The sequence below is a fragment of the Cinclus cinclus genome, chromosome 2 (genome assembly GCF_963662255.1).
Source record: "Cinclus cinclus chromosome 2, bCinCin1.1, whole genome shotgun sequence".
NCBI lineage: Eukaryota > Metazoa > Chordata > Aves > Passeriformes > Cinclidae > Cinclus > Cinclus cinclus.
This window is the reverse complement of record NC_085047.1, coordinates 89,640,924-89,664,711: the sequence shown is the minus strand read 5'-3', so window position 1 is coordinate 89,664,711 and position 23,788 is coordinate 89,640,924. Positions and strand designations below refer to the sequence as shown.

At 37.1% G+C, this 23,788-nt stretch overlaps 1 protein-coding gene across 1 annotated transcript in view; it reads right to left on the bottom strand.

Annotated features, from left to right (window-relative positions):
• The window catches only part of MRPS9 (mitochondrial ribosomal protein S9), a 34,110-nt gene extending 10,782 nt beyond the window's left edge, over positions 1–23,328 (bottom strand). Inside the window, exons 1-5 of the mRNA XM_062515051.1 lie at positions 23,245–23,328; positions 16,349–16,528; positions 7,851–7,913; positions 7,731–7,761; positions 5,381–5,460 (exon numbers count right to left, since the gene is read on the bottom strand). Of these exons, the coding sequence (XP_062371035.1) occupies positions 5,381–5,460; positions 7,731–7,761; positions 7,851–7,913; positions 16,349–16,528; positions 23,245–23,310 (420 nt within the window). The 5' untranslated portion in view covers positions 23,311–23,328. The remainder of the gene's footprint in view (positions 1–5,380; positions 5,461–7,730; positions 7,762–7,850; positions 7,914–16,348; positions 16,529–23,244) is intronic.
• Between the last annotated feature and the right edge of the window lie 460 nt (positions 23,329–23,788).

Genomic DNA, 23,788 nt, shown 5'->3' with positions numbered 1-23,788 from the left:
AAATAGAAAGCTTACAGTCACTTTCCTATACCATACTAATATGAGTTTTAGCAAACACTAGAGGGAAACAACAGTGTAGGAATTAGTGGGGTCAAGAAACAATGGTCGGTTGTTGTTTTTTTTTTTTATTTGTATTACTTACAAAAACAGTAAAGGAAGAAACATGAGACAGCTCTGTCCTGTCAGATACTAACTAATGAAATATTAGTTCTTAACATAAAACTGTGATTTATAATAGTATGTAGTGAAATTTCTGCAACAGCTTAAAAATAACCCAAAATAGAAGCCCCTTGCCTAGTTATAAACACCTACTGTTCAAGCTGATTTTTTTACTAATATAAAATACACCTGCACATACACTAAAAATATTTGCACTTCAAATGTATGAACAAAGAACAGATTGTTATCTGAGCTGCACTCAAAGCATTTAAATAGAGACAACTCACTGAAGTCTCTGATGCAGGTCACTGATGAGATTTTTAATGGCATAGTGAAACAAAGTATTTTTAAAACAAATTCCACAGTTAAAAATCTTGAAGTACAAAAAAAAAATCACTTTTGTGACAGCATGAGAAACAATACATTATAGCAGTAAGCCTTTCAGAAATCCTTTATTTTTCATGAGATAATTGTATCAGACAGGAACTAGGAAAAAATTTTCAACTTAAAACTTATTTATCCTCAAACACGGACAACATTACATAAAAGAGCAGAAATCCTATTTTCAAGTATTTCCAAACCTCACAAATATAACACTAGTCCTCTAATAAAACAAGATATGGTATTACCACTGTGGGCAAGATTTATGCCACATCACTACAGTAATCTTAGCAACTCCATTCAGAGCTGACCATTAGGCTTCCAAAACTATTGCCTGTACATTAAAAGCACAGTCAGTTTGGGTTAGAGAGCGTGAGGTGTGCCTGCACCAAGCAATTTTGAGGTATCTCTAGCTAAGACATGGGAAAGAATGAGTATGGAAACTTCTGCTTGGGATCACAGAGTGAGGGAAGAGAAGGGGAAGGAGGGTTGCGTCTGTCCCTCAGCAAGCTGGGGAGAGCTCAGCTGGAACAGTTTTAGAGATTGAATCTGACGAGCTCCATGAGTTTCTGCATTTGAAGAAGCCAAACCAGGCACGAAGATGTTATTTTGGTGTCAGATGCTTAGAAGAGGTACTGGGTTGTTAGGTCTTATAAATGCGTAAGGAGGTTTTTCATCTCACTGCTACTCTTGACTTACCTCTTGCCTTCAAAGGCAAAGGGTGTTACCACTCCACCTGCAAAAGCAGTTTCCTATCTGCCTCCTCACAAACACCCATCCTCCTCCAATACATCCTGGCATACATTTTTATTTATTGGTATGGTCAGCAAAAATACACTAACAGGAGTTCAACATAGATACAACACAGTTCCTTTAAAAAGGACACAGGGTGGTAATCACAGTTGTGACCTTAAGACAGACTGACTACAGTCAGAATTGCTTCTATACAGCAACTCAAGTATTTTCAGGTAACATGACAAGCTAGAAGACTACTTAAGGATTTTGTCATATTTGGAAACTATTAATAAACACGGGCAAATAAAATGAGATATGGTTATGACCTATCACTTTTTAGCCTCAGAAATTGCCAGTTACACTGACAAAAGCTTTAGAACAGCTGCAACAATACAATTTTCCTGAAGACCCTCCCTAAGTAATCCCAAAGAACACCAACACTCCACAGCCCATTTAAGTTCTAAGAATGTGCACTTTTAAGAATTAAAATGATCTCTTTAAACTGTTCTAGTTAAATTACAGCAATCATGTCTATTCAGACAAAGAACCCTTTACACAGGAGATGAAGTCAAGCAACATTGAAAAGTAGCATTTTAAAGTAATTCCAAGTGTAAGAGAAATGTTAAATATAATTTCCTACATATACATATTTCTGGCAATGAAAGTGGACTTGCAACTCTTATAAAATTTTGGTCTGAAGTACTAAAAAAAAAAAAAAAAAAAAAGATGCATGTATCTAATCTCTCTATAGAGATAAAGCCAACAGACTGAAAGAACCACTCACGTGTGAAATAAAGTATGTGGATGAGCCTTTGCAAAATCAGGAATCACATCTAATGCCCAATAATTTATCTGACAAATCTTCACTCCCCAACGGCTGAAGAAAGCTTCTGAAGACACACTTGCTTTTTCAAAGCTGGCAGGTGAAGATTTTACTAATCACTTGAGGATTCAATAGTCCAATTCATGACTGTACACATCTGTGTGTCTTGTAAACTCAGCTATTACACAGTCAAAATAGCTGATTTTACAAGATTGACTATGTACTGAAACACTTCCATTTCTAATAGGGAGATCAAATTTCAGATCCCTACAAGGACACTTAAAATAATAAATTATTTTACTCTGCATTTAAAAAATAGTGAAGAAATCACCAAATGAAACCCTAAAAGAGATTTTTATGGGGAAAAATTCTATTAAAATAGTTAGGATATTCTGCAGAGCCCACATTTTACCTCAGTTCGCACTTCACTTTGTTACTAGTGTTTTGAGTTCAGCATACACTTTGAAGGGTTTTAAGTTTTGGAATATTTTTGAGAGTTAAAATGCTCAATTGTTAGAACATTTACCTCAATCCACAAGCCCTGATGTTTCTAAAAAACACACAAGAAGTATGATTACATGGAATTACTATTTTCCTGTACACAATGGTATGAAGATAACATTTTGTCTTGCTCTGCGCATTACAAAAATGCTATTATTCTAAAAAACTTTTAAGTGATGATCAAATGTACTATCAAATATTTGTGAAATGGTGTTTCGTGCAATAAACATTCGTTTGTGTACCAGAAGAAAAATTAATTGTCCTTCTCCCTACAGCTAAACTTTATTCAACAAGCAGAACAAAAACAGTAACGCATGTAACAAATATCTGGTATGATAGTTAATTTCATATTGAAAGCCAAACATGTATACTGGCCATTATAACACATACAAAGATAATTTATTTTCTAAGTAAGTTGACAATATTATTTATTAGCCCTAACTAAACAATAATGACATGCCCAGTTATATAACTAACAAGTAATAGAATTCAAGTTCCACATGAGCCTATGTAGTAACTAATGGCATACAAGTTTAAACTAAATAGTACATTTATCCTGTTCATTAGATTTAATGTAGCAGTTTAAGAGACATCCTCAAATCGGACTGATTACTTACACTAGGCTGTATAAACATACAACTCTTTTCTGAATGAATTAATTACCTTCGAGACTTAAGAATACATTTTGTTAAATACGTTGCATTAAGGTTAACCACTTATTAGTTTAATAAGTGGTTAAAACAATGTTGGGAATCATGCAGATTTTGGCTTTCATTTGGTGGACTTAAAAAAAAACCAACCCTGGTAAATCTCACTTAATGGATTTACATTTATAGAAGCCTATTTAATGGAAATATTCAGAAACAGTTGAAGAACACTCAAGTACCCTATATTAATGAAAAATGCATTTGTCAGGGCCATTTGTTTGAAGGTGGTTGTCACGCTCTTAGAAACAAAACGCGCACTATACGTTCAGAGATTTCCAAGGCAAGCTTGCCTATTCTAACTGCTAGGAAGAGCTAAAAATAAACTTGTGCTCCTTGTAAAATTTGTAATTTCTTCATTATGATGGAATGCAACAAAACATCTTGCCCTTGGGTTGCTCTGTTTCAGCCAAAACAAATGCAAATGGCTTGTCAGATGACAGCTGTTTGATAAGGCTCCTCTACAAGACCTGCATGCTTTACTTTTTTCCGTGAAACTTGGGATGAAAGGCAGAAGGCAGGAAGAGAATTAATGTAGCATACAGTCTAAAGGCAATGCTACAACCGTGATTAAGTAGAAAAGTTAAAAGGCACAGATTTTCCACAGCCTTGCTGCGTGCAACCCATCCGTGTAACAAGTTGACAGGCCTAGCGCGTCAGCTCCATCATCCTCTCCGACAGCTAAAACGCAGCACTGCATCCCTTTTCAGAGAAAATTTGCGTCTGCACCATGAAGCGTTGTACATTATTTCTTAGCACTGCAGGGGGCTCAAGTCCATATGGAACCTTCACAAATATTACCACAGATCAAACCAGCGGCGTTTCGAGGCAGATTTGACATACCTATTTAAATGAACAGCAGGGGTCCTCGGGCTGCCTCGGGCTGTGCAGGAGAAAACCTCTGTGGAAAGCCTACGCTGCAGCTCCATTACTCAGCAAAGACACTTTCTACATTTATCATTCATTTCATTTCTGCCAGGGCAAGAAGCTCATTTGCCCAAGGTCAAAAAAAAAAAAAAAAAAAAAAAAAAAAAAAAAAAGTGGGGGTGTTTTTTATTCTCCCAAAGAAATAAATGTACCTGACAAGAGGGGATTTTGTCCTTTGGGTACACAGAAGGCAAATAAATATCAGATCATTCTAATAAAAACACTATACTCAGTAAAGCTGTGCACTGAATTTGTGACCATAAAGTTTGTTTTTCTGACAACTGACTAACCACAGAACTAACTTCTTAAAACTATCTAATGAGAAAACAAAATCTGACATGAATATCCAATTAAGTATTTCTGCATTATTACCTTATACATTATTAATGCTTTTGTCTTCCTTAAGTACATGTAAGAAACACGAATGTCTTTCCATAGACTCTTCTAAAGATGCAGATAATGTTTGTGCTACTGATGATCGCAGATATGAAAGGTCTGTTCATACCCCATGCCAAGACTCAGGGTCTAGTGGTGTTCTATTAGATACAGCTTTTTTACTGTGACAGATATCTTTACAGATAAAGCTAAAAGATGCAGATCCTTTACTCCTGGAACCATATTAATCAGAAAAAGTCTTAAGTTTGCATGAATGGAACCATCTTAGAAAAATCAATTAAGCAGTTTAAATGCAAATTTTCTTCACACTAAATGTCAGCACAAATAACATTTCCTATAGCTTTGCCCTTCACAGAGAAAAAAAAAGAACTATTTTTTATTCTACAGTGAACTTTGCTAGAACTAGCCATTTTTGTTGTATGTGCATTCTCCAGTACTGATCTGCTAGCCACTAGATACAGCTCACAGGAAAGTGCTCAGATTATTCAAAACCAGTCCATAGCCAAAACTGCAAAATGAACCAAAAACTAAAGGAAGAACTATTACACAGTGCGTTCTCCTAAATGTGACATAAAAATGCTCATAATAATGAATATTGTGACACAAAAATATACATTGCATTTAGCTTCAGTGCTGCTGACATTATGGCCTGCTGTGAAAACATAACTAAACTCAGGAGCTCCTGAGCGGCACCTCTAGAATAACATGCACTTGACTGGGAGCTGACATTATTTATTACAAATAACATACTTACATGCATTAATGAATAATATGACTGCTTGCCAGTATAAAAGAGGAAGTGAAACGGTCGGCCATCTTCTCCCCACTGGATTTCTAACAGAAGGCAAGATTAGACAAGAAAGCAATATACAACCACTAAAATCACTAAAAAACATCCCTTGTATTTAACTGCAGTTATAAAGTTCTTTCATAATACTGGATGCCCTTCTAAATATCAGAGAACAAAGACATTTTACAGGTGCTTAATATGTCTGGAAATCTACTACTTTAGACAATCTTTTTTAAAATCTAATCTCCCTCTGCAACTGTAATAAAATATTTAACATTATAGCTGTAAATAACATTTTACATAAGGAAATCCCTCACATACCACTCTAAAGACTGTATAGGTGGCATTACAAACAGAAGTATACATTTTAGAGTAAGAAGAAGTACAAAGTAAGAGACAGCTGAAATCTACATTGGAAAGTGAAAGATAAGCAGCTCTGGAAAAACAGCGCTAAAACAAAGAAGGTTTTTATTAGCATAATACATCTAAGAAACTAAGTATATTTACAGTTTTCTTTTGTGGGCAGAAACAAATCAGAACTTGTGTGATTTTAGAACACTTTTGTGTTATTACATTTGGGATATTTAAATACAAAGACCTATTCTATAGTTTACATAATCAGTTCAGCAAGAAAACAAATGTTCTATATTAATTCAGCATACCCAGTGCATTTTATTAATTACAAAAAGTTATTTAAAGATAGATAAATACACTTCAGCTTCGGAGGAAAAAAGGGCAAACTTAGATAACATAATGAAGATCTCTTTCAAATCAAGAAAAACTGTAAAAATAAAAACCTGAGAGCTTTTTACAAACTGGACTGTAGAGGAAGTCCAGGCATTTTATCCAGTGATACTAATTAAAGCTATCTATAAACTAAAGGCAAAAATAATACTCCAAAAACCTGTCTGATAAGCACAACATATATTGCATTGGAACATCAAAATATATAATACAGCAGAAGTTGAATGCAAAGATGCAAAACTTAATAGAAAAGAAAGAATGTAGGGAAATTTTACCCACATATACTACTAGTGGACTGTGTGATTTTCCATGTATGCAGTTGTGAGAACATATTTTGTTGAAAAAACTGATCTGGAAACTTTCCAAAGTATAAATTTAAGTTTTTGTACTTCAAAGTTATCCAAGACGCAATACATAGACAAGACAAAGCTGCCTTAAGAGACACTTATTGAAAGTGTTATTTTTAGATGTAAATACAAAACTACACACTTATACTAATTTATTCCTGCAGTCCTCAGGATATAACGAGCATTTTAAAGAATTCTTTAGTCCTGAAAGCATATAGAATAGTAGCCTAGCTCTTCCATAAAACAGCCCTTGGATTTTGAAACTACTTAATGACTAACTCTCTCCTACCCTTTCACTTTCTCTATGTTTTTACTTCACAATACAGGAAAGTTAACAAGTAAGGCATGATACAATTTGAAAGCTGAAATTCCAAAGTGTCAGATAGCTTAGACAGCTTTCCAAGGACACAAAGGCCCCCCCAAAAACAAGTATCAATTATTCCAGCAGCAGGAAAAAGGAAGGAAAATGGTAACATTTTAATGATAATAAGAATGTTTATCTGGGACTTGATAGCTCAGAGAATATAGAATTTTACAGCCATGCTACTAGTTCATACAAAATACTAGTCAAAACCAGACAGGTCTGACCTTATGTTTTAAATGTTCTGTGTAAAATGAAATTGTTGATTTCAGTGAACTGACCAACATACTAGCATATCACTGGACATCTGGGACTTTATATGGTATCTCAGGAGCAAGACCAAAGACAGTATGGAGAGACATGCAGAGTTAGGACTTTAAGGTCAAAGAACTGATTAGGAGAGGTTCCAATCTGCTAATTATTTTTTAAAAAAATCAAAACTCTAATTTCTAATCTTCTAGAGCAATAAAGTTACAAAGAAAATTGTTGGTTTAAAATAGTATTAGCAAATATTTTATGGAGGCAATAGACAGCTCTGACAAAAAGCTACTGAATTTAACAAAAGGTTTTCCCATAACTTCAAGAGAGTCTCCACATCATTCTATTTATTTCTTATTTTTAAACAATGAAAAACATTTATCTTAGTCAGTTAATGTAACTCCTGAGAGGATCAGTGGTAGTCCAGAACAGACCGCTAATTTTTATCCTAAAACACAGAATATCAGAATAGACTTTTACTGCTCATGCCCTAGCAGTCATCAGGGACATAGGGAAAAGAGCCAATCCATAAAAAAAAGAAATTCTGCATATGCAACAATTCTAATACTTAGAAATAATAAAACAAGCATCTAAGAACACTTACTTCTCTGCTCTGGAAAAACTTCATTTGGATGCTGTAAATAAATAAAAAATATCAGTGAAAGGAAAGAGGTACTCAAAGTATCATGCTACAGTTATTCAGAAATGTAACATGAAAACCTACCTTCATCACAGGTCTGGCTTGCTCGTCAAATAAACCAGAAGGAAAGAGATAGGCAATAGCTCTCTGAAAAAAAAAAGAAGAACTTGTGTGTGACTTTTCCCCCTACAAAAGCATCATCAAAACATTTCTTGCATACTTTCTTATGCAAAAAAAAGTGTAACATTTGTACAGTAGGCAACCAAATCAGTAAGAAAATATGACACATGTGGTGTGTTAAAAAGAAAAGCAGACAATTTCCCCTGGAATCCTCAGAAGTAAAACCTCATTCTGAAGGCTGTACTCTGCTGCAGCAGTATGAGTGAACTTCCCTCTGCCAAATTTAGTTTTTATAAAATGCATTTATCATAACTCATCAGAACTACTCAAGTGCAAAGACCACCTTTATACATGGTGATTTTCCACTAAAATTTCAAGTGCTGTGACTTGCAGAGGAAATCACAACATTTACCTATTTATCTTTCTGAAAATATCAGTGCTTGTTAACAGTGCCTTCTGACAGACCAAGCATAGAGATTTTATTTAAGGCAAGAGGAAAAAGCCAAATTTTAAACATCAGAATCTCACTTTCTACAATTTCCGGACACAGTTTCCTCGAGCCTAAAAAGCCATGTTTGTTGTGGCAGTAATAGCTATTTTACATAGCTGAAATAAGCTTTTCATTGATCATTGCATTTGGAAACAACTGTGAATCACTAAAATCTTTGCTGAACTTGAACGAACTGCCCAGAGAAGAAAGACTTAAGTGACATCTTTTTTTTGTCCCTGAGATACCTGAAGGATTGCTAAAACACTTTAGAAAATTATATGACATCTCATTACACACTCCTTGTTTACTGTTTTCACTATGTCCAAGGCACATACTTTAGTTTTACTTAATCAGTATTTACCAGTATTTATGTGATATGTAAAATTAGCATTATTTGCCTACCAAAAAAATTGCAGTTAGTGCATCAATATTCCAAACCATTCTGGCCAAAATGTAAGGCAATGCACCTTACAAAGCCCTATGACATACATTTCTGTTCAACATCATCTCACTTTCCCTCTTCAATATAACTAAACCATAATTTAATAATGCAAAACCATGCATTTGTCAGAGCTGTTTATTTTTATTTGCTTTTAAAAACAAACCAGAAAAAGCTAGCCACCAAAAGCTCCCAGATGAAAGAGTCTGGCAAACGTAGCCAACTTCAGAGAGTGGGTAGTAGATCTTCAGACAAATACTGTGCTTGAACAGTAAAATGGACCAACCAAATAAACCCTTCTGGCAGTGTTCTCATTTATATTTCCATTAGACAGTACAGAAAAGCAGAATTACAATAAAATCTGAGTTTAAAATCTTCTCTCAAGAAGAATGGTTCTTTGTTAGTTAGGCTACCTTAGGGCTATTACTCACTGATAATTTTTTTCCATAGACTTGGAATGGTTTGCCAGTGCTTCAACAGATTTAATATGCATGGAGTGTAAAAAGACCTAACCTATTACTTTCATTAATCCCCTACTGGCATTCAGAACAGAAATTTTCAGAATTCTGAAGCAAACAAAAGGCTTAACTTCATTTTATAAAATGGCAATTTTGTTTCTCTTAGTGACTACTGTATTCCCATTTGTTAGTCAATGGGCATTTTATGCATACACACAGTAGGTGAACACCTATTTATGAACAAATGGGGATTAATTATAATGACAAGCGAGAAATCTACTGTGAGCCAAATGATGTTAAACCAACACCTCATATAATATATTAAAAGAAATTACTACAGGGTCCTGAGACTGACTGTGTGTGTACTTAAGACATAATCTTTATACAAGCATTTCCAGAATCTCAGCCAAAACAGTAACTGTAACTATGACCCCTTAATAAGTGCCAAATATAATGATTTAATATTTACAATGAACAAGTAGCTGCCATCAGTCTACTTCTTGTAAAGTTTATTTTATTGTTAAGTGTCACCAAGTGCACTCATGTCTTTCACATTACAGCATGAACACATCCTGTATTAAGAAGTCCTAATATCTACTGTCAGGTCTACACACAACAACTAACCAAAGAAGAATGGCTCAGTTTATAAGCGTATTTTTTTGCTGTTACAAAATGGAAAGAAATAGTCTTCCTGACTTCTCTCTTTTTATGGAAAAGTAATCAAGGATTAGCTATTCTGGAATGCAATATATTCCAGTTCAGCTTTACTCAGAAGTTTCCTCTTAATTTTTCAAAGCTAGGTCCTCAGGCTGTACTTTACCAGCTACATAGAAAGTCAGACTGCCTCTTGGGAACTTCATCTACAGAAGCTGATTTTGTCTATGCCAATGTTTCATTTTTGTAGAAAAGAAATCTTATTTAAAAAGCCCTGTACTAGCTATATAAAACGATGGTGGATCAATCTGAGGAATTACATCAGAATTAGTCTCTCCAAACTGAAAATGAAGCACATAATCACGAAATTATTTTCCTGAAATCTTTTTAAAACTTCTTCAGATATGGAACATAGGTTTCCTTTCAGGAATCTCCAGGTCTCAAACCAAAATTCCATAGAGAATTAATTGCATGCATTGCATATTCCTGAACAGAAAAAGCAGGTGAATGTCCCTCTTAGAACTTTATAATCAAAGTGTAAATGCTAGCAGTAAAGATGCCAAGAAACCTTTTACATTTAACTGCAGTTTCCCATTCCAGAAGTGGTTTTCACCCCAGGGGTCCTGGCCAATACCCTTTTTTTACTGCTTATTTGGACTTGAACTCCACATTAAAGAAGCTGTTGTACTGAATAAGAAGAACTACTTTTTCAAGGTCATCATGTCAGCTATAGACCCCACAGGTTATGGGACTGCTATTTCAGATTCTGTTTGTCAAACCACACTGTTGCCATTGTCATTGGAAAAAAAACCCCAACTTTCTAAAAATGAATAATTAAACATCCATAATTATTTTTAGCAGAATCACAATTAAAAACCCTGGTACCTAATAACAAAACAGTGTTTCCAAAAATAATTACATAAATTATTTTCAAAAGGTGGAATGGGGTACAGTCTGCTTCTGCTGAGTTACTAAAAGAAATTGAGTCACCTCTTTCAATGATTTGAAAATCTTTGGTTTTGAATTTCAATGTTGATCCATACAGAGAGAAAGAAAATACTCAGTTGTCACACTTTTAAAAATAGCAGATCATAATGAACATGTCCATAACAAGGTAGTTGACATCTGACATTTCTTAAAGTTCACAGTTGGTAACCTTAGCTTTCCTGTACCAAACTAAAAGAAATCCTGCTAATCCCAAGTAATCCATCATTTGCTGAGGGACCAGAGGAGTCAATATACTGCCCCTATGACCAAAATATCTTTCACTTGCAGCTTTAAGTTTGAATTCAAGCCAGTTGGAATAACAAATACAACCTTCCATCTCTATTAAGAAAAAACAGAGAAGCAAAAAATTTGGCAGTCCTTCAAACATGCAAACCAATTAATTAAATAATGTGTCTAGCAAAGCACGGCTGTGTTGTGCAAATTCAGTGTACCTGCCACACCCTCACCTTTCCTCTTCCCTGTGGATGTTGCACATCCTGATGTCTGATCCTCCTTCCCTTCCTACCACCTCCCTACAAGCCAAGGAGTTTTATTTGCTCACTTTCTCACACATCAGAGACTAACTGAATCAAATAAGCTCAGATGGGTCAGTAGGAGTAAGTACTTTTTATTTTGCCTTTTTTTCCCCCCAATATCTCAAGAAACTAGGAATTCAATACTTTAATTCAAATAGAGTTGATTAAGTCATATTGGAATAGGAGACTTCAACAGTTCAGTTCTTCAATTGATCTTGCCCATTTTTATTGAAGCTCTAACACAACATTCCACTAATTCCCATTGCTCAAAATATTTGCAAAGATTGTTATCTAAGTAACATCCAAGAAAGAAAGGTACTTCAGGGAAAAGGAAAGAAGAAAAAAAAGTAAAACCCAAAACAAACACCACCTCTACCCTGGGGGCTCCTTTGCAGCAGCACCCTTTTTGGCAGCAGGCTCAAGAATCCAGCTCATTCCTTTTTAAATATACAAGAAATTTTAATCATCAAAACACTGAAGTGAGAAGTGACACTTTATGCCATAACATTTTAATGAAACACCTGAGCAAAAGCTGTTTCAGCTTCTACTCCTCAACTTGATCACACGAGAGCCACTTCGCTTCTTAAACTGTGCCTCTTGAATCACATCATTTAGTCACTGTACTTCATCACTTCTCAGACCGAGATGTTTTCTGGAACAGCTGTTTTCCTTCTAACCACACTAGCAGTATTCCTTCAGCATCCAAAATCCAGAGTTTCTGGGATAAACCCAGGAATGAATGAAACAAAAATGGGACAAAATGTTAACTCTGAAACAGTTCTTTTTTATTTGACAAGACAGAAAAGGTTAAGTACAAAACAGACCACAACCCAGCCCCCAAAAGAGTGACACAACTAAGTTTATATTCCAAAGCAAACCCCTCCTCTAGCAACTAACTACTAAAATTTATTGAAACCACCCCATCACTGCTTATCTAAAGCTGAATTCTAGCTTGTACAGAAAGAAGTTTCAAGTCCAAAGTGACACACCGTTTTAACTCTATCACTTAAAAAACCAAAACAAGCAGAACAACCCACTGTTATCATTAAAAACTCCACCCTCTTTTAATATTACATTATTTTTATATGAAGTAATCACTTCCAAAATGAAAATTAATGTCTTGTCGTGAGCTTGCAGAACAAAACAAAACCCAAAAAACGTGTTGAAAGAAACAGTCCTTATTTGTATCTTCATTTCATTTTTTCAAAATATGGAACAGAATAGAAAGGTTAAAAAAAATACAGCAGTCATCAGCTCAGATGGATGCAGAAGTAAAAAAAATACTGATCCAGAGTTTGCTTCCACTGGGAAAAAAATTAAAAAGAGTTGAAAAAAAGCATTCTAGCTTCAACTATTCAAAGAAATACAAAATCCATTATTTCTTGTGAGGACAATGCTGGACAAGACACTCTTGCAGAAAACAGACAGTTCAGAAACACATTTTGTTCTGAATAACATTTCTGACATTTCACATTTGCCAATTTTCATTCATTTCTAAAACTCTGTGTTGCTAAAATTTGAACATTATTTAGAAACGAGATGTGCCAAGCCACCTTTAAAAGCAACTGAATACAAGCAATTTTACATGAAAGAAGCCTTAATTTTTTGAAAGAAACCTTATGAGGAATTAAGATTTTCAACATCTAACATTTTCACAGTTAACTATCTTACTGGTACTTTTCCAACAGTATAAATGCTAGTAGAGGAAAACATATTTTATGTTCAAATTATTCCATCTGCTTGACAACAATCTATTAGGTCATAAGACAGACAACAAGCAGAAATGAACACAGATCTTTAGCTTTTGAGTTTTACTAGCTCTTACGGGGAAAGAGTATTGCTTTATGATGAGCTCATATCTGAGAGAGCCTTTAGTGACTGCATAAAAATGAATAATAAAAATACTGGCATATAAATAGGTCATGAAGCCTAAGACACTCTTCTTGTATTAATCTTACTTAGATTTCTGGGCTTTAAAGTGCAATATCACAGAACTGACAGTGGAAAATGACTGTGGGCTGTTTACTACAAGTGTAAGTTAAAAGTTAAATCACAAAATAAAAGGATTACAGATTCAAATGGGGAAAAGCAGTAGGTCAGGACTGCAATCTCTATTAATTAGGTATCCCAGCTGGGCAGTGGGCATGCAGCTGTTAACTTGATCAATGACTTACCTAAATGTCATCTCTACTGATTCGCTTATAAATTACCAGCAAGTGAGACTAATGTACAGGTGCTAATTTATTTAAACTGTTCTCTGCAGTTCTACATAGCTTTATAAACTGCATCTGGCACCTAATGTTAGCTGTCAGTTGTACTTAGACATGGCTGTCCTAACGACTCTGTTCATTAGAAATGAGCACAAATTATGAAATATTATGAAAAATGATACATCAAATGGAATGGGCAAAGCAAATCAATTAGAAAAATTTCATAGCACATATTCACACATAGGAGAATAAAACATCCTAGCTTCAGAGTGAGGTCTATAATACCAATTAAAAAGCAATTGGTAGACTTGTGCAGTTATATATCAATTTGCTGGATTTTTTTTCTCCTCCAGAAATACTGTTGTAATGCACAGCTTAACTTTTCATTCCTAAATAAAAGCACCAATAAGAGGCAATTCTGCTTCTGTAACACCCAAGGATTAGCAAGTAAGTCAACTTATTTTCCTGTTTTAAAACTTCACAAGGTTTAGCTTTTATTAAACTCTACCTAAAACTCCAGTGAAGGACAGAATCCTAGGATGGCTGCTTTTGAAATACACTGCAAAGACTGATTAACAGCAGAAGACATGGAGGTATATAAGTACTCATCAGAAAGAATTATTGCTGTTCAAAATGTAAAGCTTAGTAATTCTCCTGCCAGTGCTTAAGGAGCTTTTATACTTTTGTAACAGAAATTTAATTATGCATAGCAGACACTATTACACACTCTAATTATTTCCCAACACCTGATGGAATATGAAGAAATCAAACTACAGATACTTGGTATCACCAAACAAAACACTACTCTTTTGGCTCCACTTCATCATTTCAGAAACAGTCTGCAAAGCAATCCCATACTTGTCACCTGCACTGCATTTGTAAAAGTTAATTTCCAGAATTAATCTGCTTTTACTAATGGTGGAGCTTAGTTAATGTTGCGCAAATGATCGTATTGCTGTGGATTTATAAAGAAGAAACCACTACACAGATTCAGTCATTTTGCATTTCTTGCAGTCTTGCTTTCTAGAAGCCCTCCCCCTAGACCCTGTCAAGGAAGGAAGGTAGCCAGACTACAGATTAATGCATTCTCCTACCATTAACCTTTCAGGCAAACTGAATTATCAGCATCATCACTGTACTGTATTAACAGGGGAGGTATTCTGGTGGTAGATCAGTGCATGTTTGGTTTACAAGAAAGTAACTCAAAATAAGAAAGCTTATTTAAGAAAAGGGAAAAAAAACCTGAAAAAATACATGGTAAGGAAAAATTTTATAGTTTGCAGAGAAATAAAATAGCCAATGTAAAGAAACAGCCTGGTATTAGTGCTGGCCTCAGTGAATACCTTTACTGTCAACCTTGCCCATTTACACTGAGACTGGCAGGGTCTCTGCACTAGCACTTGTTTGCAGTGCAGTGTGATTCCTACATCTCTGCATGGAAGTAGATGCAGTATCAGTGCACTCACAAAGCTTGATTTCCTATGGATTTGTGACCTGAACTCAAGCTGCCTTTATGGATTTTCTGATACCTGATAAAAGCCAAGTCTCATTTCAGCCTTTTTCTGAACAGGCCATTACTCTGGATCACTTAACCTTGCTGCCTATTTTTAGAACTTAGTTTTGAAGCCTGTCAAAGATGTTTGAAACGAGCCTGTATCACAACCTACAGATTATTTCTTGGTATAACCAGACTGCCAAGACCTCTCAAATACACACAACCATGCAAACAGAATTTTGCCACAGAGAGGCAACAAACAAATCTCCTTGCCCCCAAAAAAACTAAACTATGGGCACCGCTTGCTTTGCACTTACTACACTACTACCTCTATCCTAAGGGCCCTGCTGGCACACTGGGCTGCCTTGGCTACAAGCAGTAGTGCTACTGCTGTGCAAAGGAAACTTCAGCCTTGAGACTTCATGCAGCTTCACCTAATAGTGAATGTCACCAAATGACATCTCTCCTTCCTACCTCTGGTATACGATAAAATAAGACAGATATGACAGAAGGGAAGGCCAGGTGAAACATTAAAAAAAAAAAAAGAAAAAAAAAAGAAAAAAGAAAAATCTATGCAATAAAACATTTTTCTGAGTGAAAGGGAGCTTATCTTTACGTGAGCCTAAATGACAGAGAGAAAGAGGAGGCCACTCATCTGCCAGTCATGAGAGGGAATGACAATAAAAACAGTATGTTTGTAGATACTGATATGAGCTTAAATTCATATCTACATTAAAATCCTCAAGCTAAACCAATGCATTGGTTAGAAAATATCTTATAAAATTTAATATACCTTACCAGCAACCATGGTATCATGCAAGAAAACCCTAAATATACACAGCAGGCCAAATTGTAAGTAAACGTTTTGAAATGCTACATAAACCTTTACAGTGCCTCTTATAACCTCAGATCAAGGGGATTATCCATTAGCACTTTTTAAAAGAACCTACTGTGCTTTAACAAGATATAGCATACAGCTCTATGCTGGTGTGTCTGACCTCACATGGTAGCAGAAGTAGAATGTCTATTCACAGTCACAGTTGCAATGTTTGCAATGTATAGTAGAATTCTTGCTTATTCTGACAGTTTGATTAAAATTCACAGAGAGCTGAAGGGCTCATGCTGAAGTAAAGTGCTTTCAATATCTGAAACTCTAGAGTAAATTACTTCTCCAACAGAGCAACTGTACTCACATCAATATCCTCTTGCGTAAAAGTTTCTGGATCTTCTCCCATCATGTTGGCTAAATGTCTCTTTCCTAGGTTGAACTCTTCAATCTGTTTTTTAATAAATGCTTCCGTGTACTTTTCAGGTCCTGAGGCTCCTACATTTTTTCTCTGCATTGCTGTAGTGGTACAGATCAGGCTTAATGTCTAACAAAACAAAACAAAACAAAAAAAAAGTGAGATTTATTTTGCATTTCTGGCATAGTGAGCTGTAAATAAAATGAATACATGAATACTACAGCAAGCTATTAATACCTATAACAAGATTCAACACATCACAGAAATAAGTTATGAAAAGCATTATTACTCATTAAACCATTTTCTTCCAATGGTTTAATGGTTCCAATAAACACATTCTAAAACCTACATTTTCACACATTACAATTAATTTAGAAGATTTTTTTGATGGAAAGAAACACAGTATATCCTAAGTCAAGAGCATCCTACAAAAGCAAGAAACAGCACTGATCAACAGATCTTATCATAAAAGAAAGCAAAAAATCCATCAGCATATAAGCAGGTTTTGCCTTCACCTAAAGGCATCCCACAACAAAGTATGGTAAGAATATGCAGGGCAGCTCCCTAGTGGCTTTTCAGAAGCCACCAACCAAAAACTACTAAGGGCTCTGGAAAGGCCAAAGTGTGCTTCTTCCTTGTTTGTGGTGCCAGAAGGGTTCTTAAGCTACTTCACTGTCTCAAGACTGATTAGAAAACTAGTAGGGTAGTCCAGCAGCCAATACTAGTGAGCATTGTACCAGCACAGGTCATAACTCAGAGGGCAGTTACCTTCTGATGCTTTTGGCACACAGGTTTGGTCGTACTTCTATCATGACAATCAGCTGTTAAGAAAACTGATTTCACTGATGCTCTCTGCCAGACCAACAGGAGCTACACTGACAGAGCTGTAATGTCTCAATTCTGGCCTAGTGTCAATATTATGCACTATTTTGGCTCTCCAACATTAGTACTAAAGTTCTCTGCAGCTTAATTATTCTACAAACTGAATGAGAACTGATTATTTGTGTGGTCGTCTGTGGGTGGGGGAGGGAGGGAATCACAAGAAAACAAGCAATGTGAGACAGAAAAGCAAAACCAGAAAAAGAATCACTTCTGATTCAGAAAAATGCCAGGTTTTGTTCATCATACAGTACCCTGAAAGACTTCACCCCATCCCTCCAACATGCCACGGCTAGGCTTTGTGAGGGGACAGTGCAGCCTCACAAGGCAGAGCGCCCATCTCACAGCTTACCCCTGCCAGCATTTTTCCTCCACTCCCTTTACTTGCCCTGTGCCAGCTCTGGCACAGGACTCCTCTGCAAGCCAACTCAGCTGCCTGCATGTGGCAGAACATTAACTTCTGCTTCATCCCAACAAGCAGGCAATTCTCAGCCAAGCTGGTAAGTCTTGTGCAGTTCAGAGATCACTTTTAGAATTGCCAAAGCTGAAAAAGAAGGTGGCTGAAACACTCAACAGGGAGGAAGAAAGTAGAGGGGGAGTCCTTTCTTTACCTTCATTTCCTTGAGCAAACTATGAAATTGCCCCTGCTGCTCTGGGAGCTGCAGCTTCACTCTACCTTTAGCAAAACATTAAAAACCAAACACACGCAACAATGTGAACTAGTTAGGATTCTGATTACAAGGAACAGAACAAAGGTAGTATTCAAAATTATTCAATGTTCTCCAAGTCTTGAGAATTGTCTTCTTCAGAGCACAATTTAGACATGCCAAGTATTTTGATGGATTTCGCCCTTCTGAGTTCAGCTATTATAAATAAAATAAAATGGTTGCTACCTTCCAGTAACTAACACAAATACAACAATAATCTCAAAACCCAATCATATCCACAACAAAACAAACACGTCTCATCAAAATAAGGTTACATAAATGTATTTTCAAGGCAAACAGAAAGCAGATCAAACGTGTACCTTCTGTTAGCAATATCAGTTAGCTCACACAAACTTCTGTGACAAGAAACCTTTGGTGTTCTGCATCACATGGCTAATCGTACATTAACAGGAAATGAAACACAGCTTTTCTTTGTACTTTCAGAGAGCCCAGTTGGTATTTTGGGCATCTGGCAGTCCAGGATCCAACTCAACTAATTTGCTGCACATATGTAAAGCTATTCATGAACAATTTACCAATCCATGTCTGTGTCAGTGTTCAATATAAAAAATTAACAACTCTACTTGAAATTTCAATTTGAAATGAAGACTACAATATGCGCCTTAACCTGTATACAGCCCATGTCTGGGATGAAATACAGGTCCTATGAATTCAATCAGGTTTGATATAGAAGGCAAAGTAATCTTCCAATAAGATCACATGAGTCAGAAAGGACTGACCCTGTATAGTTTTACCTGACAAAGATTTTCCCCTCAGGGTGTGAACCTCAGCAAAGTAACATATACCTCTGCTCAAAATGATTTTAAAACAGGTCTAAGGTAGAATTTGGTGCTGAAGAGCCTGTTGCTGCTTCATACTCTCCACAGCTTATATATGTTGCATGCAGCTCTAATCTGGTTTGTCTCTTCCTTTTTAATTTCTTTTTAATATTCATGCTTCCTGTGAGGAAACATTGACATACACAGAATTAAAAGAAAACTAATCAAAATTTTAAATGCACACATTTTCCACAGGCAAAGCTCTGGTGATTTCTTTATAAAGTAGCAAGGAAAGCAAAGGTATTCCCTATTCTTCTCTCCAAGTCACTCCTCAGGAAAGAATTCAATTCATCTTCTGTCTAACCTGTCTTAATAGTAACTAATTATTTGTAATTCTTGTTAATGAACATATGATTCCTTATTACTTGGCCCAAAATAGCTTTCTGTCTGATATGCTTTACACAGAATACTTTAAAACAGATTGCTTTCATCTTATTCCTGTCAATTTCTATTGTAATTTTCTCATTTTTGTCCTTCTTCCCTTAAGCTATTCATATTCTTCTCTAGTTTCAATTCGTCACTAATCAAAAGTCCCTGGACACACAAACTGTTCATAATTAGAAAACAGCCTCTTATGTAAATTAATATCTATTGTATTGGGTTCCTCTTCTGGGATAAGAGCACTATTTCATGGGTGGCACAGGCAGAAACTGCAAAGCACAGCTAAATGCTTCTGGCATTTCAGTCAAACAAGAAAGCATGCTCCTCTACTTTGTGGAGGAAACCACAGAGGTTTGCATTCACTTCTCACGCATTTCATAAAGCATTACTGAAGACAGCAGCCTCACCATTTTTTAAATAACAGTAATGCTTATTAACATTATTAACAATGCTCAGGAAATAATATGCTCTTCCACCAGAACATGGGAGAAGGGAACGCCTTTACTTCTGAACACAACTCATTGTGACTAACCCTTCCTTCCCAACTCCTTTCTAAGCAACCTAGAATTAAAACTTTTTGGCAAATCCTGATTTTAGAAGGAGACCATAACCTTACAGAAAAATCAGCTTATGTTAAATTTGCCTTAGGAAAAAATTAGCATTTTCAGACAACTTCAACTTCTCTGGCCTATTTTCTTCCAAGAAGAGAAGTAACTAGGACTGTCTTCTTCCTCATCCTGCTCATTTTGCTTCACTGGAGTTACACAGATATAAACCAACCCAACTAAGAGAGAACTCAAGTTTCCTGTACTGTTGGAATGGGAGGAAAAGTGGACTGGAGTCAGGAGATTTAAATTCAAGTCCAAAAGTTGTTTGTTTTACAACAAGACACATTTGCAGAGACAGAAGATACACAAATGACATGGCACACGTACTGTGGCACCCTTTTCATGATTCTTCCATGCTCTAAGCTGGCAGGCTTCAACCGCCTCCTTTACAAAAACCACGCTATGAACAAATTCGTACCAAGAAGTTATCTCTGGGATAGGACTTCACTAAGAGATGTGGAACTGGAGCTGTACAACCACATCAGTACGCAGCACTAAAGCTGCCCAGTGTCCAACACTCCAGCAACTGGCACAGTTGCTGCTACTGAACCCAGCAGACATGCAAGATGGTCCTATGCTTGCCTGTTGCACAAGAACAAAAATTTTTACATAGCAATTATACAGAATATAAGTGCTCAGAGCCATCCCAATTTCTTAAGAATTGCTTTTTCCTCAATAAGTGAATTTTGGATTTCTAGAGTGCCGGTACCACAAAAGTGCGTTTTGATTTATTTAAAACAACATTGATATAATCTTGGATTTCAGTTGACCTACAAACTAATTAGCTGAACCAGTATCAGGTTTATGTCTCAGAAGCATTTTACAAAATACATTGGAAAGCATCACAAGATGTCAGCAAATATGTATAAGTGATTTGATGCTATTTTTTATACCTGATGTCACAAAGTATTTCATCAGAAGAAACTTTTTTTTCCAAAATTAAAATTTTCCAAAATTTTTCCCTTGGCAGGCAACCATAGAACTGCATCTCACCTGCTCAGAAAACCTACTAATCTACAAATCTACATATTAGTTTTTTCTGTACACTGGGGAAGAAAAAATAGCTCTAAATTTATCAGTGCATGGCAAAAGTCAGATATGCATAACAAGGAACAGAATTCAGATCTGGTTGTTTTTAGGCTCAAGCTTTCAGGTACTAATTAAGAGACTTTTCAATCGTATCTTCATTAACAACTGCAAAAACAGGCTTTTCTTACATCTCAAGTATGTAGTTCTGAAAGTCCATCACCACAGTATCTTTCTGATATTGGTACATATAACATCTACAGTGATTAAGATAAGGTACTCAACCCAATCAAATTAAATAGGAACTCTGAACTCTTCTGCTGAGAACAGCTATACCACACCAGAGTGAATGATAGAGAGTAACTAAGCTAGACCCCTTTTTCTTTATAAACAGCACTACATCTCTGCCATTTGCTAACTGGAAGAATAGGAAACTATATCTGTTGCTCAGGGAACTGGAATTACAAAGTTCCTCTTCCATTTTGCCTCTCAATGCAAGAAACTTTAAAGTTAAGAAGTTAAACATTTTCCCCCACTAAGACAGACAAGAAGAAATGAACTAAACAACAGCAAGGGATTTTTAGGACAAGCATAATAAAAATATTTCCAAACAGTCAGGACAGGTAAGTGTTTGATGCAAGAAATTGTTATAGTAGGTCAGAACATAGATACATCAACTTATACCCTGTTCTTAAACAAAGCCTGTATCAGAGGCACAAGGACAGGAGAAACAGGTAGTGATAATTTTCCCAGGGCACTTGCCTGGTTTCCAGCAATCTGCAGTTCAGGTATGCTGGTATGTCCTTTCTAATGGCGCTCAGTGGAATTTTCTTCCAAGTTTCTCAACTTGCTTTTTGTATTCACAGAAATGTTTACCATCCTGAGCACTCTCAGCAAACAGTCCCACAGGTTAACTACACCTAATGGAAAGAAGTCTCTAAGGTTTCTGGGCCCTGTTTCCCACTAGGTCTCCTCACACCCTTTGGTTCACAGACAGCTAGAAAATTTGTCTATAGCCACAGGCTTAGGTACTGATCCCCTCTCTGGGGGCAAGCGAAATAGATAAATGATCCCTCAAGGCCCCTTCCAGTCCTACCTTCCTCTGTGACTCCTCCTTTGAGAACATTTTCTCATTTACAATACAAATCATTTTCAGCTAAAACTCAAGGATGTGCCTCGCCAGGAAAACCAAGTTACTGTCATGATTATACTTTTGATACAAGATAACCAAAACAACACAAACTATTCCAACTGAGAACAAAACCAAGTATTAGAATATTTTAAGCTTTATTCTCTTTGTCATTCCTTGCACACCTTAAGAGCATGTATTCCTGACTGCTACATAAAGAACTACCCATATGGGCACCAGGTCTTTAGACCTAATGGGTAAAGTTAATCTAGATGCAACCAATATAAATAGCTCAAATTTCATTTCCTTACTGCATCATTCTTCTGTTACTCCAAGGTTTAATCTAGTTCAGTCAACAACAGTTCTTTCACCCATATTATCCTAAATTACTCTGTAACTCAAAAGGGTTACCAGAAGGCCTTTTTATCCACTTGCTAGTCACAAGTTAAATATACATACATATATATATATATATATATATATCAAATACCATAGCACAAATACTGACAGCATCTAAGCTTTTTAATTAAATGGCACTCTGCTGAACACCCCTACCCCCAAAACAAAATGATCCTGTTTAATTAGAAGTTACCTTACTTGTGGAGCACATTTCTCTCTCCACTGCAGGTATTCAGAGACCTGCCCTGTGCAACCTGGTCTAGCGGGACCTGTCCCTGCCATGGCAGGGGGCCTGGAACCAGATGGTCTTTAAGGTCCTTTCCAACCCAAATAGTTCTGTGATTCCATGCTTCATGATCTACTCACCTGCTGACCAAACACCATTCACAGAATCACAGCATTGTCAGGGCTGGAAGAAACCTCTGGAGATCATCCAGCCCAACCCGCCTGCCAAGGCAAGGGTACCTGAAGCAGGTAACACAGGAATGCTTCCAGGTGGGTTTGGAATGTCCCACAGAGGGAGACTCCAGGCCTTGCCAACACCAATATAAAGAAGTTCCTCGTCACGTTGAAGTGAAGCTTCCTGCGTTATAAGTTTATCATTCAGAATTACCAACCCAAAATCTGCCATCTCTTACGCAGGCTTTGCTCTATATACTGCCCCGACAATTCTAGGCTTAACCAAGCTGCTTCTGCTTCACATCAAAGGAAACAAACGCAGCTCAAGGAAAGGACGACTTGAACACGTCGCCAGCCCTCGACACTCCCCACGCAGCTCCGCGGGCCCAAGACCGGGGGCAGAACCACACCGAGGCCTCCCAGGCAATGTGCCCCGGCGGGGCCATTCCCGGCCCCTCACCGCCCGCCCGGCTCTCACCTGCGCGCGCGGCCCCGCGCCCCAGCGGCGGCACAGCCGCAGCACGCGCCCCACCGCCGCCGCCATAACCGCCGCGCTCCGCCCACCCACTGGGGGCGGGGCCGGGGGCGGGACCGCGCATGCGCGCTGCTCCGCCGGCCGAGCTTACGGGGGATGGCGCGCGTTCCCTCAGCGGCGTTCCTGAAATCCGGCCCCGTGTGGGGGGTGGTGGGTTATACCTGGCGTTGCGTTCCGGGTGGTCACCAGGTTAGCACTAGGATACCCCCGGCGCAGCCTCCTGTCTCGGAAGGACAGCGATGGAAGCGGGACTCCTGTTTGAGTACGCAGCGCTGGTCTGGGGCGACAGCGCTGCTGTAGAGATTTGTAGAAGAAAAACAGATTCCACCTTAGCACTGGTTTGTTTGTATTTATCCCATGGAAAAAAAAATATCAAGGAATGGCAGAATCAATTAGGTTGGAAAAGACCTCTGAGATCATCGACTCCAACCCGTGGCAATCACCACCATGTCAGCTACACCAGCGCACTGAGTGCCGCGTCAGCCTT